This window comes from Heptranchias perlo, chromosome 16, assembly GCF_035084215.1.
Source record: "Heptranchias perlo isolate sHepPer1 chromosome 16, sHepPer1.hap1, whole genome shotgun sequence".
Classification (NCBI taxonomy): domain Eukaryota; kingdom Metazoa; phylum Chordata; class Chondrichthyes; order Hexanchiformes; family Hexanchidae; genus Heptranchias; species Heptranchias perlo.
Window position 1 is genome coordinate 24,743,535 of NC_090340.1, and position 14,450 is coordinate 24,757,984.

Below are 14,450 nucleotides of genomic sequence, written 5' to 3' on the forward strand. Positions count from 1 at the left end.
GCGGGCTGAATTTTGTCAGCTCTTCTCTCACCCCTCCAAAAAAATAATCGCCAGGTTACCACTGCTCTCCACCTAGTGGCCCATTGGAGAACTAGTCATTCACACATAACCAGATGGTTTTTTTTTAAAGTGATGGGCAACTGTGGGCATGAGCTCTCTACACGTTTAGGAGAGGACAGGCTCTCCGTTGCCTGTTCTAATGGTACTCATAATGTGGCTCACCACCCACAGCCATGCTGTTCTCCGTGTTTTTAAACAAAAAATTTTAAAGCCTTGGTGTGCAAAGTATTTTTCATTCTAAGACTTTTAAGAAGAGAGGTTGGTTTTATTGACCAATAGCATGAAGCTGTTGACAGCCATGTCAATACCATATTGTTTATTCCTCCATACCGAAGTTGTCTGAAGGCTTTTTCCTGCTCTTTAGCTATTGCCGGATGTACGTCTGTGAGAAAGGAATATGACAAAAAAAACAGCTGCTTGAGACCATTAGCTCCAGTTTCCTGTTGGATTCAATTCCTGTCTATAAAAGTGGTGGTTTCAATGATATCATGAAATTCTTAAATATGTGGTATGGTCTGATCCATTTATTGCTGTGACTCAGTTCTTGTGCTTAGTAAACTGACGTGGCTGGTGAGAGTTCAGTAAAATGACAAAACCATGAAATCTGGTGTTAAGCATTGTCTATGTGGCTGATTTATTGTTAGAAAAACAATGGCTTAGAACAATTGTGCTATAATAAACCTGAGTTAAACTGCCCAGGAAATGTTTTAATTGGGTACTCTGATTTCAGTTATATTTCTTCTGTTAGGCTGATTGTTGGTTAAAAACATCTGTGGCTCAATTGTTATTAATAAAAGGAAATACCAAGGAATGCATAATTGAGGCTTAATTCTAGTTAGGCCTTATCATAGGATACAATCTCTCTTTAACACTGGCTCTTCTACCGATGGATTTGAGTTGATCCTACATGAAGCAAAGATCCCTATAGCATAGGTCAGAGGGAAGACTTAAGGTGCTCCATTTAAATCTTTGATATCAAATGCAGAATTTGCATTATTTAAATAGTCTCACTACAATTAATCTGTCTTTCCATTCTACTTTTTTATCCTCCCTATAAATGAAAGTTGCCGTTGTGTTCATGTAGATGGAGACCGCAACTAATCTCTTCTAGCGGAATGGTCTTGTGCAAATCAGCTGAGACAGGATTAGGTGCACATGGTCCTTTTGCTCTCAGTCCACCCTACAACGTGAAAAGCCGTGCATATAACATTCATCACACATCAAATGCATACAAGAACAACAACAACAACTTGTATTTATATAGCGCCTTTAACGTAATAAAATGTCCCAAGGTGCTTCACAGGAACAAACAAACAATTTGACACCGAGCCACAAGGCAATATTAGGACAGGTGACCAAAAGCTTGGTCGCAGAGGTGTGGGAAGGATATGGGGTCGCAAGCTCAGCTCAGGGTCAAATAGGACGCCGCGGTTGCGAACAATCTGGTTCAGCATCAAACAGTGGTCAGGGAGAGGGAAGGAGTCGGTGGCTAGGGAACAGTTTGTAGCAGGGACCAAAGACAATGACTTTGGTCTTCCCATTATTTAATTGGAGGAAATTTCTGCTCATCCAATACTGGATGTCTGACAAGCTACCTAACAAATCAGATGGTGGTGGTGGGGCAGAGGTGGGTGTCATCAGCGTACATGTGGAACCTAATGTGTTTTCGAATGATGTCGCCGAGATGTAGTATGTAGATGAGAAATAGGTGGGGGTCAAGGATAGATACTTTGGGGGACACCAGAGGTAACGGTGTGGGAGCGGGAAGAGAAGTCATTGCAGGTGATTCTCTGGCTGCTACTGGATAGATGGGAATGGAATCAGGCGAGCGCAGTCCCACCCGGCTGGAAAACGGAGGCGAGACGTTGGAGGAGGATGCACATAGGTCAAGAAGGATGAAGAGGGATAGATTACCACGGTCACAGTCGCATAGGATGTCATTTGTGACTGTCCTGCTTTTCTAATAGGCTCAAATTTCCCATAAACTACATAGAATTACATAGAATTTTACAGCACAAAAACAGGCCATTCGGCTGAACCCGTCTATGCTGGTGTTCATGCTCCACACAAGCCTCCTCCCACCCCTATTCATCTATCCCTATCAACATAACCTTCTATTCCTTTCTCCCTCATGTACATATCTAGCTTCCTCTTAAATGCATCTATGCATTTTTTTTAAAAATGCATGATCAGAATAAAAATGTTTCACTGCTATCCACTGTCACTCAAGCTTCTATATTCTCCAACTGGCATTGTTTGTATTATTAAAAAAAAAACAGTTTAGATGTGCATAATTGTAATTTACAGAATGACATTTGGAGTAATTCTTCAGGCTGCAGTTCTAAGCAGGAGGGAATAAGACTTCCCATTACTGAAACTGAGTCCAAGTCCTCTGTGCAGTAACCTATTTTTGTCTTGATGTGATTGAAATGATGTGTAGAGTGCATGTAGGTAGTTACTGCTATTTCTTTTGCCTCGCTAGAAGTTTGTCACTCGAATTGTCATGTCATGGCCGAGAAGTAGTTGCAGGATACTGGTACGATATCTGACATTTTAAGGGAGAAGATTCTAGAAAAGCAGGCATCCCCCATTTGGGGGAGGGGTGCACACAGGTTACATTTTCTGTCAATACTATGTCCCTCTAATCTTTCCCTACTGAGTGCACTAATTTTGTCCAAAGGATTATTGAATCTTAAGTGAGGGACCATTGCAATAATATCTTTTTGTTTAAAATAAAAATTCTCAAGTCCTAGTGGATTCAGATCTGCAGTACAAAACTGCCAGTCTTGTCATTAATTCAGAGCACAGGCAAGATACAATAGGAAGAATGGGAATGAGTAAGAGAAGGGGAACATAAGGAGAGTTTTTAAAATTGTATCTGATTTGTCATGATCTATAAATACTCTTCCATAGGCCCCTTTCTCAAATTGTTCCATGTTGGCAAATGGCTTAATTGCACGAACAGTCAGTTTGCTCCACGAATAGGATGGTGTGCGGTTGCCTTGCATTTATTGATATCCAGCCTGAGGCGTTTTTTAATGCGACTCCAGTGATCTCTTCTAAAGAATGAATAACTGTGCAGAGGGGAAAATTAATAACAAAGTCTAGCTCCTGGAGTAATGGGTTTTTTCTTCTCTCAATGGTGTTTTTAGTTTTTATTACTATTTGGAATGCTTTATTTCAGCTAGAGTGAACTGGACCGTGAGATCATTCATAATGTTGCAACATCCTTCCCATTTTAAAACTGTGAGCAGGGATGGGTTGAAACAGTTAAGTTCTGAACATATTTCTGAGCCTTTAATCCTTTATGAAAGCATCTGTCACGTACAGTGTATAACTGAGGAACTGCAATGCTTTACAAGTTTCCTTTGGAATGGAACAGAAAAACTGATTTGAAATGCAATTTTAGCTACACACAAAACTTCGTTTTGCATTTTGCAGGATCTTCTCGAGCTTTCCACAAAAGTTGTTTTTTAAAAAATCAATTGGGCTGAATGATTATTTGTTCAGAGAGGCAAATTGTGCAGCACTGCATCAATTGAACTCTAATCCTAATCTGTACCATAAATGTTAATCCTTCAAATGAAAAAAAATTACTTTGTGTGCTGGGTTTTTTGGTATACTTTTTATAAACCTGAAATGTACGCAGTAGTCTGTAGAAGTAGTTTATCTGAAGCAAAAATAAACCACAGTAGGTAGGAAGATTGGGTGTGTGTGTCACATTCATATTGTTTCCTTAAGCTTGTTCTGCGTGCCTGGGTACATAAGACTTCAGTTTTCTACCACAGCTCCTAACCTTGCAACTTTTACATTTGGCTGTTTTATCTCAGGTGGGAGCATATCAGTTAAAATCATCTTTCATTGGAAAGATGTGGGAAGAAACACATCAGTCACTTTGACTGAACCGCAGTAGAACCTGCTGGCCTTGTGCACAGAAAAAGCTTTTGTTCATGTGTGTGGATATTGTTCAGGGCCCTTTTGAGTGTTTGTTACGAATTCTGGAATCCACTTGATAGGTTTTGTCCTGGGTTTTTTTCTGCTGAAGACACTCCTTCCTCCTGAGGTAAAGGCATGCTAGCTGAAGGAAATTTCATTTTACTTTTGCCATTGGAGCTAAATAGTCACGGGTTACATGGCTTGTATGAGTGTGTTATGGTCGAAATGGCCCACTCAATTCACTACTTAATCCCAGCCACACTATGCCACATGGTGGAAGTATCGTAGTATGTTACACCACAGACCATTCGGCCCAGCGTGCCTGTGCCAGCTCTTTGAAAGAGCTATCCAATTAGTCCCACTCCCCTGCTCTTTCCCCATAGCCCTGTAAATATTTTCCCTTCAAGTATTTTTCCAATTCCCTTTTGAAAGTTACTATTGAATCTGCACCCTTTCAGGCAGTGCATTCCAGATCATAACAGCGCTCTGCGTTTTTAAAAAAAAATGTTTCCTCATGTCACCTCTGGTTCTTTTGCCAATCACCTTAGATCTGTGTCCTCTGGTTACCAACCCTTCTGCCACTGAAAACAGTTTTTCCTTATTTACTCTATCAAAACCTTTCATGATTTTGAGCACCTTATCAACTCTTAACCTTCTCTGTTCTAAGGAGAACAACCCCAGCTTCTCCAGTCTCTCCACAAAACCAAAGTCCCTCATTAGTGGTACCATTCTAGTAAATCTCTTCTGCACCCTCTCCAAGGCTTTGACATCCTTCCTAAATCGTGCTGCCCAGTGAGGGAATCTTCAGGCAGGGGTGTGGAAATTAATGGGATATCTTAACTGGGCCTCTTTTGCATCAACTGTGGCTGGACAGTGGTCTTGGAGCCGGCCATTTGCAGAGCCGCATGGCTTAGAAGGACCTGCAAGTGAATGGGAGGAAAAACTCCTGAGCGAGCATTCCCTTATTGAAGGAGAAAAGGACTGAAACAATCCTCCTTTAACACTTTCTTAAAAGCAAAAGAGCAAATCATGGATCTTTTCCCTGCCTCCCCCAAGGGGAGGTGCCTAGCCTTTGCTTGATACTTCCCCAAAACAATGTAGCTGAGATAGGGATGTAGGGTACTGAACTTACCATATTGAACACTTTGCAGAGCAAGGTCTAGAGGTTGTAGGGACAACCTGATAGTTGCCTCTGGACTGTTCTCACAGTGTCTGCCAGCTTGGAGAGTCACTGATCGAGGTCTAGGTGCAGATTCTCCTGTTAGCCACGGTTACAGTATTGTCTGGGAAGAAAATAGAGGGATTTTTACTTTTAACAATATTCCCCAAACTCATATGAACAAAATACCAAAGGTAAAAATGAGGAAAATTGAGTATCATTTATGTCCTCCTTGGCCAACATGTCATTTTGCTTATTGGCACTGAGATGCTATGAAAGGAAACTTGGGTATGTGCTGCAGCCCATTGTATCTGAAGGTAGTCCAAAGTGCAAAGTCACTGTCAGTATATTGCACTGCTTCACATCCATTTACTGGAATTGCCATCTGTTTGGGAAGTTAGATAGCTAAAAGCTACATTTATTTCTGCTTTGAAGCCTGTTATGAAACTTTCTAAGGAAATATAAGCATTGTGCACTTTATTTTAAAAGGTGGTTACGTTACATGGAACGTACAGCACAGAAACAGGCCGTTCAGCCCAACAGGTCCATGCCAGTGTTTGTACTCCTTCCTCCCTACTTTATCTAACCCTATCAGTATATCCTGCTAGCCCTTTCTCCCTCGTGCTTATCTAGCTTTTTAAAAATTCGTTCACGGGATGTGGGCGTCGCTGGCGAGGCCAGCATTTATTGCCCATCCCTAATTGCCCTCGAGATTAGGGCTTCCCCTTAAATACATCTATGCTAGTCGCTTTAACTATTCCGTGTGGTATTGAATTCCACATTCTAACCACTCTCCACGTAAAGAAGTTTCTTCTGCATTCCCTATTAGATTTATTAATGACTATCTCACATTTATGGCCCTAGTTCTGGTCTGTCCTGCAAGTGGAAACATTTTCTCTACGTCTACCCTAGCAAACCCTTTCATAATCTTAAAGACCTCTATCAGGTCACCCCTCAGTCTTCTCTTTTCTAGAGAGAAGCTTAGCCCTAGCCTGTTCAATTTTTCCTGATAGGTATAACTGCTCAGTTCTGATATCCTAGTAAACACAAAGTGCTTAGTTTTTGGATTTGATCAGGTGAAACTGTCTTGATTTACCTATGTTCAAAAGTAGCACTGTACAAGTTTTTTTTAAAATTTGCCCCCCCCTCCCCCCGCCCCCCCCAATTATCGTTACAATAGATGGATTTGAAGCCACACTATTATTTATAATCCTTGTGTCATTCTGCTAGTGTTGGTACATAGCTTGTTACATGTCAAAGTGTATATACTCCCTGCATAAGTTGATGACAGAGGGAAGACTTTAGAGTAGAACAAAACTCATTTTTAGCTTTCAATCTTGCAACTCTGTTTACAGTGACAGCTGGGGGATGATGAGGGACTTAACCAAGCCTGAATTTAAAAACAATGTATTGAAAGGGGTAAAGTGATTTCTCCCAAATGCGTTTAGATCAATATTTGATTTAAACATCTCTTGTTAAGGGACATGTAATGTTGTGTATTGAAAAATGACTTGCCAATAGGGAACTGAGGGTAATGGGTATTTGACCTGGGGAGATGGGTGGTGTTCCCAGAGTTCGGACCGTTGAGGTTTATCTTGTGGTATCCACGTAGAATGCTTTAATGGTGAATTTTAGTTTGTGTAGAATAGTGATGTGTAGCAGAGGTGATTTAATGTTCATAAATGGGCAAAGTAGTACCCAAAGCTATGGTTAGTAATTCTAATTATAGGATCAATGAATATCTCAACGAAGAAGAAGTAGAAGGATTTCAATGTAGTTGTGGAGCAGCCTTCAAAAATGCTTACTGCATGTACTGACAGTTTTTATGCACAGTGTTACTAGAAGCATGAAGACCCAGGACCAGGTAACTAGTATTAGCTACATAAGCATTTGTGAGAGCACTCTGACTATTGCTTCCAAAGGACCTTTTATTTCCAACAGAAAGGATGAAAAAGAGAAAAATCAAGGCGATTTTGGGGTTACTAATACAGGGGAAGGAAACTACCCCCATACTTGTGCAAAAGTTTGGTGTTTAGGTCTCTGCTCAGTAGGAGAATGCATTGGCAAATTTAGTGGAGCTGCGCAATTCCCCTTTTTAGTGGAACGGGAACTTCATAATGTAACACTCATGGACTCATGCCATCTGCTTATATCTGATGTTTGCTTGAACAAATGGATTTTTGTTGTTTCATTAATTTAAGATTTAAATTCCGATGTGTTGTTAGAGGATGTATTTATGATTGAGTGTTCTATCTATTCTTCATAATCAATAACATTCTTGAAACAATAAGGTTAAGCGCTCATAGATTTATTAAGCGTATAATCACATAGTGCTTACAATCACACCGGGCGTTGATGATTGGGAAATCAAATGTTACTATTCTGAGCTCAGTATCCAGGTTGATCAACCTCTGAATCCATGTTACAATTCACTACTTTTTATACCTTTCTGATCTACGTCTGTTATCAAAAATGCCCTTATAAGGCATGAACTGATCATGCCTTGTACACGTGCAACTCTACATCTCTAAACTGGAGTACGTAAACTAATGGGCAATTTACAATACTACTTCTATTGATTGACATGAGTGAAAGTGAAATTGTCTTCAATCATTTTGTTTTTCCACACTCTCAGCCCCTTGTATCCCCATCTCAAGGTTGCCAGGCCACACTTTAAGTTTTCTAGTGATAGTTTCTCTCAGGATCTGGAGCATGATAAGTATGTGGGTATTTTCTGCCTTGGTAAAGCCCACTCTAGTACTTCAGCAGAGAAAGCAAATGCATGAAATTCTCTGTTGTGCTACTTCTGCTCTTCCTTATTTTATTGGTCAGTAGTCTACATTTAAACCCGTTTTCATCAAAAAGATTACAAACAACATTTATTTGGATTTGATAAAACCAGAGCATAGAGGAAAATTGTTAAATGCAAGCTTGCTAAGGTGGCACAGCATGTTGGACCAGCAACTCGCTACAACTGGCATTGAGTTGCTGATCTCGGTTATGTTGCTGTTTAAGGTTAATGGAGAAAGAGAGGATGATTTCTGTAAGTTGAATCCTGTGTACTCGTAAAACAATTGTGAAAGCAATTTATCACTTATTAGGGGAAAATTGCCAGTACGTGTTTTAAGTTCTTTGGCATGCTGTGTTTTCAATGTCTGTAGCTATAAAAATCGTAGTCACATACTTAATATTAAAAGTTGATGCTTTATTACAAGAATGCTATATAGTAGGGCCAATAATTTGAATCCAGTGGGCCAAGCATATTTGATATGTATAGCAGTCCATATTTGCGGAATGTATTAAAGGAAAGGTGTTTGGAAAAGGAGTAGGCAACCGAACAAAATGGAATGAAGGACCATTCCTAGCTTCAGAAGGGCAAACCAGTTTTTTTTTTAACCTGTCTGTTTTTGGGGGCCAAGCCTATACGTCAACAGCATTAATGGTTTGCTGGAAACTTAAAAGGAATAAAATAATTTGAGGCAGGCACTGGGCAGCAGTGACATATTTAGTGCCTCTTTTCCTTCAGAAATCGTGGATTCATCAGCGTCTGGCTTAACTAATCTGCAAACTCTTACGTTGTCCACTTCATCTCCCTCCAACACTTGTGTGCCTGTGGCCTTGACTCCCATCAACAAGTCGGCTGTTACCTCCAATCCAGAGGTGCAGATCTGTGGCATACTGCTGGGACTCCAAGCTGAATTTCCTTCCCCACATCATTTCACTACCAAGACTTTTTTTCTTCTACCTCTTAACATCGCCCACCTGGATGGGGATGGGGGGAAAAGAAAGAGACCTACCTATCTACCTCCCTCTGCTTCGCCTCTGCCCAAACCCTAATCCACATCTTTATTACCTAGGGGCTTGATTTCTGTAATACTCTAGGCGGCCTCTACTTCACAATTTACAACTCATTCAGAATGCTACAGCCCACATCCCTGAATGAGCTACCTACTCCTCCAGTGTATACTCCTCCAATGTTCACTTACTCCTCCCTGTCTGCTCTTTCTGCTTTACTGTAGGTAGCTGCTATTTCAGCTGCTATATGTCTGTCAACTTACTTAATTTTTCTTGTCCTTTCCTGTTTTCAAAATCCTCCTTTAAAATCCAGCTCTTCATCCAGTGTTTAGTCTCCCCCACCCTCCATTATTTTCCACCACCCTGTAAAGCATTTTAAAATTTCTTTCTGTACTCGAGTACTATAGAAATATAAGTTGTGTTAACATTTCCAAAATGTGATGTGGATCTGTGTCCCGTTAGTTTAATTTGTTTTGTTTGTGATCTGTGTCCTTTTTGACCATGCATGGATAATAAGGATTTAAGACCTCAATTGTGGAACTTATATTGAGGTTATATAAAGAAAGAAAGGCTTCCATTTATATAGCGCCTTTCACGACCTCTGGGTGTCACAAATCACTTTACAGCCAATGAAGTACTTTTGAAGTGTAGTCACTGTTGTAATATGGGAAACACGGTAGCCAATTTGTGCACAGCAAGGTTCCACAACAGCAATGAGATAATGACCAGATAATCTGTGTGTGTGTATATGCTATAATTTAATGTTTTCATTCATCATGTGCAGTTGTTTGGGTACTTTGATGGATGGTGCTATGCAATCCTCAGGCCTTATGATAGCTGAATAGAACAGTTTAATTTTACATGATTTCTTAATTTTTTTTTCTTCCTTGTCCAAAAAAAGGTATTGGAAAGAATGTAATCTGTGAGAAAGCAGCAACTTCAGGGGATGCCTTCAAAATGGTGAAAGCAGCTCGTTACTATCCTAAACTCATGAGTATTGTCGATAATGTGCTTCGTTTCCTGCCAGCATTTATCAAGATGAAGCAGCTAATTGAAGAAGGCTACATTGGTAATGTCATGATCTGTGATGTACGTGTGTATTGGGGCAGTCTTCTCAGCAGCAAGTACAACTGGATCTGTGATGAACTGATGGGTGGGGGTGGGCTTCACACAATGGGCACCTATATTGTAGACCTCCTGACTCACTTGACCAATAAGAGGGCTGAGAAGGTCCACGGCCTCCTGAAAACCTTTGTCAAACAAAATGACAACATCCATGGGATCCGACACGTCACCAGTGACGATTTCTGCTTCTTCCAGATGATAATGAATGGTGGCGTGTGTAGCACAGTTACACTCAACTTTAACATGCCTGGCCCATTTATTCACGAAGTCATGGTTGTGGGATCGGCAGGACGTTTGGTTGCTCGAGGCACAGACCTGTATGGGCAAAAGAACACTTCATTCAAAGAGGAGCTGCTGCTTGCTGATACCATGTCGGTAAACACAGCTGGGCTGCTGGAGAAAGCGTTCAGTGATATTCCCCTCTTGTATTTAAAAGGCATTGTTTACATGGTGCAAGCCTTGAGCAAGTCCTTTAAGGATCAGGAGGACCGTCGCACCTGGGACCACAAGCCCGTTTCTATGGCAGCTTCCTTTGAAGATGGCCTTTATATGCAAAGTGTTGTGGATGCTATTAAGAGATCAAGCAGGTCTGGAGAATGGGAAGTTATTGCTGTGATAACTGAAGCACCAGATTCCAATCAGAACCTATGTGATGCCTTGCAACGTAATAACCTGTAGTAAACAGTACAGATATGATACAGGAAGATACATTTCACCAAAAACAGAACTTTATTTCTTTTCAAACGAAGATGATAATATTTAAGGTACCAAAAAAGTTTCAGGTTAGTTTTTGTAAGTACGCTAAGGGTAATGTGTTCTTACTGTGGTGTTATGTTGATAGTTTCAGCGCATGCAGCTACAGCTGCTCTAGTGTACTGTACCTGTCAGAACCCATCCTATTCCATGCTGAGATTCTAAAAATCCTAAATTTTGATCACTATCTCTTTCTGTTGACTTTTTTAACACACTCATTTAACAGTAGTTGACATGCAAAGAATGAGAATGACACAGTAGGCATTGAAGCAGTGTGTGTTTGGTCATTCCTTAAGCCACCCTGGAAGTAAAGTTGATAGATTCAGCATTGCAAAATCAAAACCTACTGGGGGGAAAAATGCAAGTGGATATTCATAGAAATTTAAGTCAGAATTCCAATGGTAAGACAGCACTGAAAATTCTGTCTGGCTGTAAATTGTGCATTTTCCTGTCTTGCATTGTTGCTTGTCTGTGGACCTGTTAGTTCAAAATTCCAAAAGAAACCCAGCATCAATTCTGAAGATTTTCCCTCTTCCCAGAGCTTAAATTTAATGCGAAGGTAAATCTAGCTCGATTTGTGACTTGGAAGTTTGCCGAGCCCTGGATAATTCCAGGTCCGTGGTTTACAGACTTGAGAATGGACACTGGGTGATGTCACGGGTGCAGTTCCTTCAGTGTGACCACTGCACAGGTGTCCATAACTTTTTTTTGGAGGGAAGGGGCAGGTGAGTGTAACAAATCACCTTGTTCAGTTAGGAAACAGAATTTTCATGCAGTTTTGTGAAAGTTCTTGTGCTGTGAAATCTTTGAATTCACCAGGTTTGCTCTAAATTTTGATAAACAATGTAGAGCGGTATGTGATATGTACTGTGTAGAATGAAGGTACCTAGTTATCTCTAGTGCCATATGGGGGCTAGCCTCTACATCACTGTCCCACCTTTATGTATGTACAAACCTATATGTCCAAACACACTAACCTATTCAGTTGCCAGCCCTAATTTTTTTTTTAAACTCTACTACTTTTGCTAGTGAGGGTCTAATAGCATATAATCATTCTTTAGTATTTAAGCAATGACAATAAGATTTTACAATGTTTACAAACTGGCGGTTCTGTTCAAAGAAATGTTTATTTCATGAAACGGGCTACTGATAGGACTAGGAGAAAAGCTCATTAGAAATGGGGGGAGGGTATAGGGGGGCATTCTAGGTCATTAAGGTTTTCTGAATGTATATCTTGTATTTGAAATAGCATTGCAAAAATGGCTGGAATGTTTTTGTAATGTGCTGCATTTGTTTTCCACTTTGTGATATTGGCAATATGGAAATACCAGTTAAGATACTGTAATAACCATAAAATGTGTTTTATGGACCTGTAGGTCTTAGTTTTTAAATACATTAAGTTGTACATTTTTGTCATAGTTTTAAAAAAAATCTAAATTTACTTTTTCAAACTGTTTTGTATATGTTGACTGCAAAGAGATATTTATTACAGTCTTAAGTGATTTTATTGAAACGTGTTTGCTTTGCAGGACTGTTCAAGATGAGTGAATTAGTGTTCAAATATACAGCTAGGCTGTTTCACTGAAATAGTTGAACTGTACAGAGAATTGGTTGACTATAGATATTTATTTTTGGTTAAAAATTCAGATATATGGGTTATTTATATTGAGGTTTTTTTTCCATTGATAGGGGCTCAAACATTAAACTTGATAGATTTCCTACGTGAAAAGCTTAAAATAAAAATGTTTATTTAAGAATATTTTTTGTTTTAAATGTATTTGTAGTATCCTGGTAACATATACAGGGTTTGGGGAAATAGCTTTGTGTCCATATGTCATACATTTGTTTTGCCTGTATGGATTTACTAATACAAAGACATTGGTATTTGAATCAGTAATACAGTTAAATCTTATGGACACAAAACTGTTCATTGGAATTCTTAGAGGGTGGTATTTAAGCAGTACAAATAAAATGAAACACTGATTTAAAAAAAAAACAATGTCTGTCTTTGGTTTGAATACTGTACCGTTCTGTAGGAAATGCAGAATTCACTGTATTTTGGGAATTTGCCTGTTAATGTTTTGTTTTTGAGTTCTAGCATGTTGTTAAAACTGTTGAATGTTTCTGAGCCAGTAGACTAATTAATGTGTGTCAGAAATAAAAATGTTGTATTTTTAAAATTGACTTTTTGGTCTTCTGTAGTTTTTAAAAAAAAAATTGACTACTGCATAAACTGTTCAAGTGTTAGTTACATGCAGTTTACATCACAGCATATTATATAGCTTATTTAGCAATGTGTGACTATTCTTTCAAGAGACTGTTTTCAACCATCACAAGCTGCACAACTTTACCACTTACATACTGCTGCTGTCACTCTCCTGTAGAGGCAAATTTTGGGAGAAGAATATCAAAGTGTAAGGGCAGAAACATGTACGAATGTTAAAAATATCTGAGCTTATTCATTGACCTCTTCCAGTTTGCAGGGCATTACTGTATTCTTGGTCCGGCAACACCTCGATTTTAAAATTCTCATCCTTGTTTTCAAATCTCTCTGTGGCCTCACCCCTCCCTATCTGTAACCTCCTCTGCCCTACAACTCAGATCTTTATGCTCCTCCAATTCTGACCTCTTGCGCATCTCCAATTTTTACTGCTCCACCATTGGCGGCCTAGGCCCTAAGCTCTGGAATAAAACAAGAGGTTTCTTTAGATTGAAAAATTGCACGTCACTCTGCTATTTAAGAAAGGTGAAAGAGGGAAACCAGGGAATTAAAGATCAGTTAGCCTAACATCCATTGTTGGGAAATTACTAGAGTCTATAATTAAGGATAGAGCAACTGAACACCTTGAAAATTTTCAGCTGATCAGAGAGAGCCAGCATGGATTTGTAAAGGGTAGGTCATGCCTGACGAACCTGTTTGAATTTTTTGAAGAGGTGACTAAAGTAGTGGACAGGGGAATGTCTATGGGTGTTATTTATATGGACTTCCAGAAGGCATTTGATAAAGTCCCTCAGAAGAGACTGTTAGCTAAAGATAAAGAATTGAGGGCAAATTATTGACCTAGTTGGGAAATTGGCTGAGCGGCAGGAGACAGAGAGTACGGATAATGGGCAGTTACTCAAATTGGCAGGATGTGACTAGTGGTGTCCCACAGGGATCTGTGTTGGGGCCTCAACTATTCACAGTATTTATTAATGACTTAAATGATGGGATAGAGAGCCACATATCCAAGTTTGCCGATGACACGAAGATAGCCAGCATTGTAAGCAGTGTGGATGGAAGCACACAATTACAGAGAGATAGTAATAGATTAAGTGAATGGGCAAAACTGTGACAAATGGATTTCAATGTAGGCAAGTGAGGTCATCCACTTTGCACCTAAAAAGGATAGATCAGAGTACTTTCTAAACAGTGAAAAGCTCGAATCAGTGAAGGTCCAAAGAGACTTGGGGGTCCATCTACATAGATCATTAAAATGTCATTGACAGGGACAGAAAATAATCAAAAAGGCTAATGGAATGCTGGCCTTTATATCTAGAGGACTTGAATACATGAGGGTAGAAGTTATGCTACAGCCTTACAAAGCCCTGATTAGACCACACCTGGAGTACTGTGTTCAGG

At 39.7% G+C, this 14,450-nt stretch overlaps 1 protein-coding gene across 1 annotated transcript in view; it reads left to right on the forward strand.

Annotated features, from left to right (window-relative positions):
• The window catches only part of gfod2 (glucose-fructose oxidoreductase domain containing 2), a 32,011-nt gene extending 19,003 nt beyond the window's left edge, over positions 1-13,008 (forward strand). Inside the window, exon 4 of the mRNA XM_067997456.1 lies at positions 9,852-13,008. Coding sequence (XP_067853557.1) covers positions 9,852-10,753 — 902 coding nt within the window. The 3' untranslated portion in view covers positions 10,754-13,008. The remainder of the gene's footprint in view (positions 1-9,851) is intronic.
• The last annotated feature ends 1,442 nt before the right edge of the window (positions 13,009-14,450 follow it).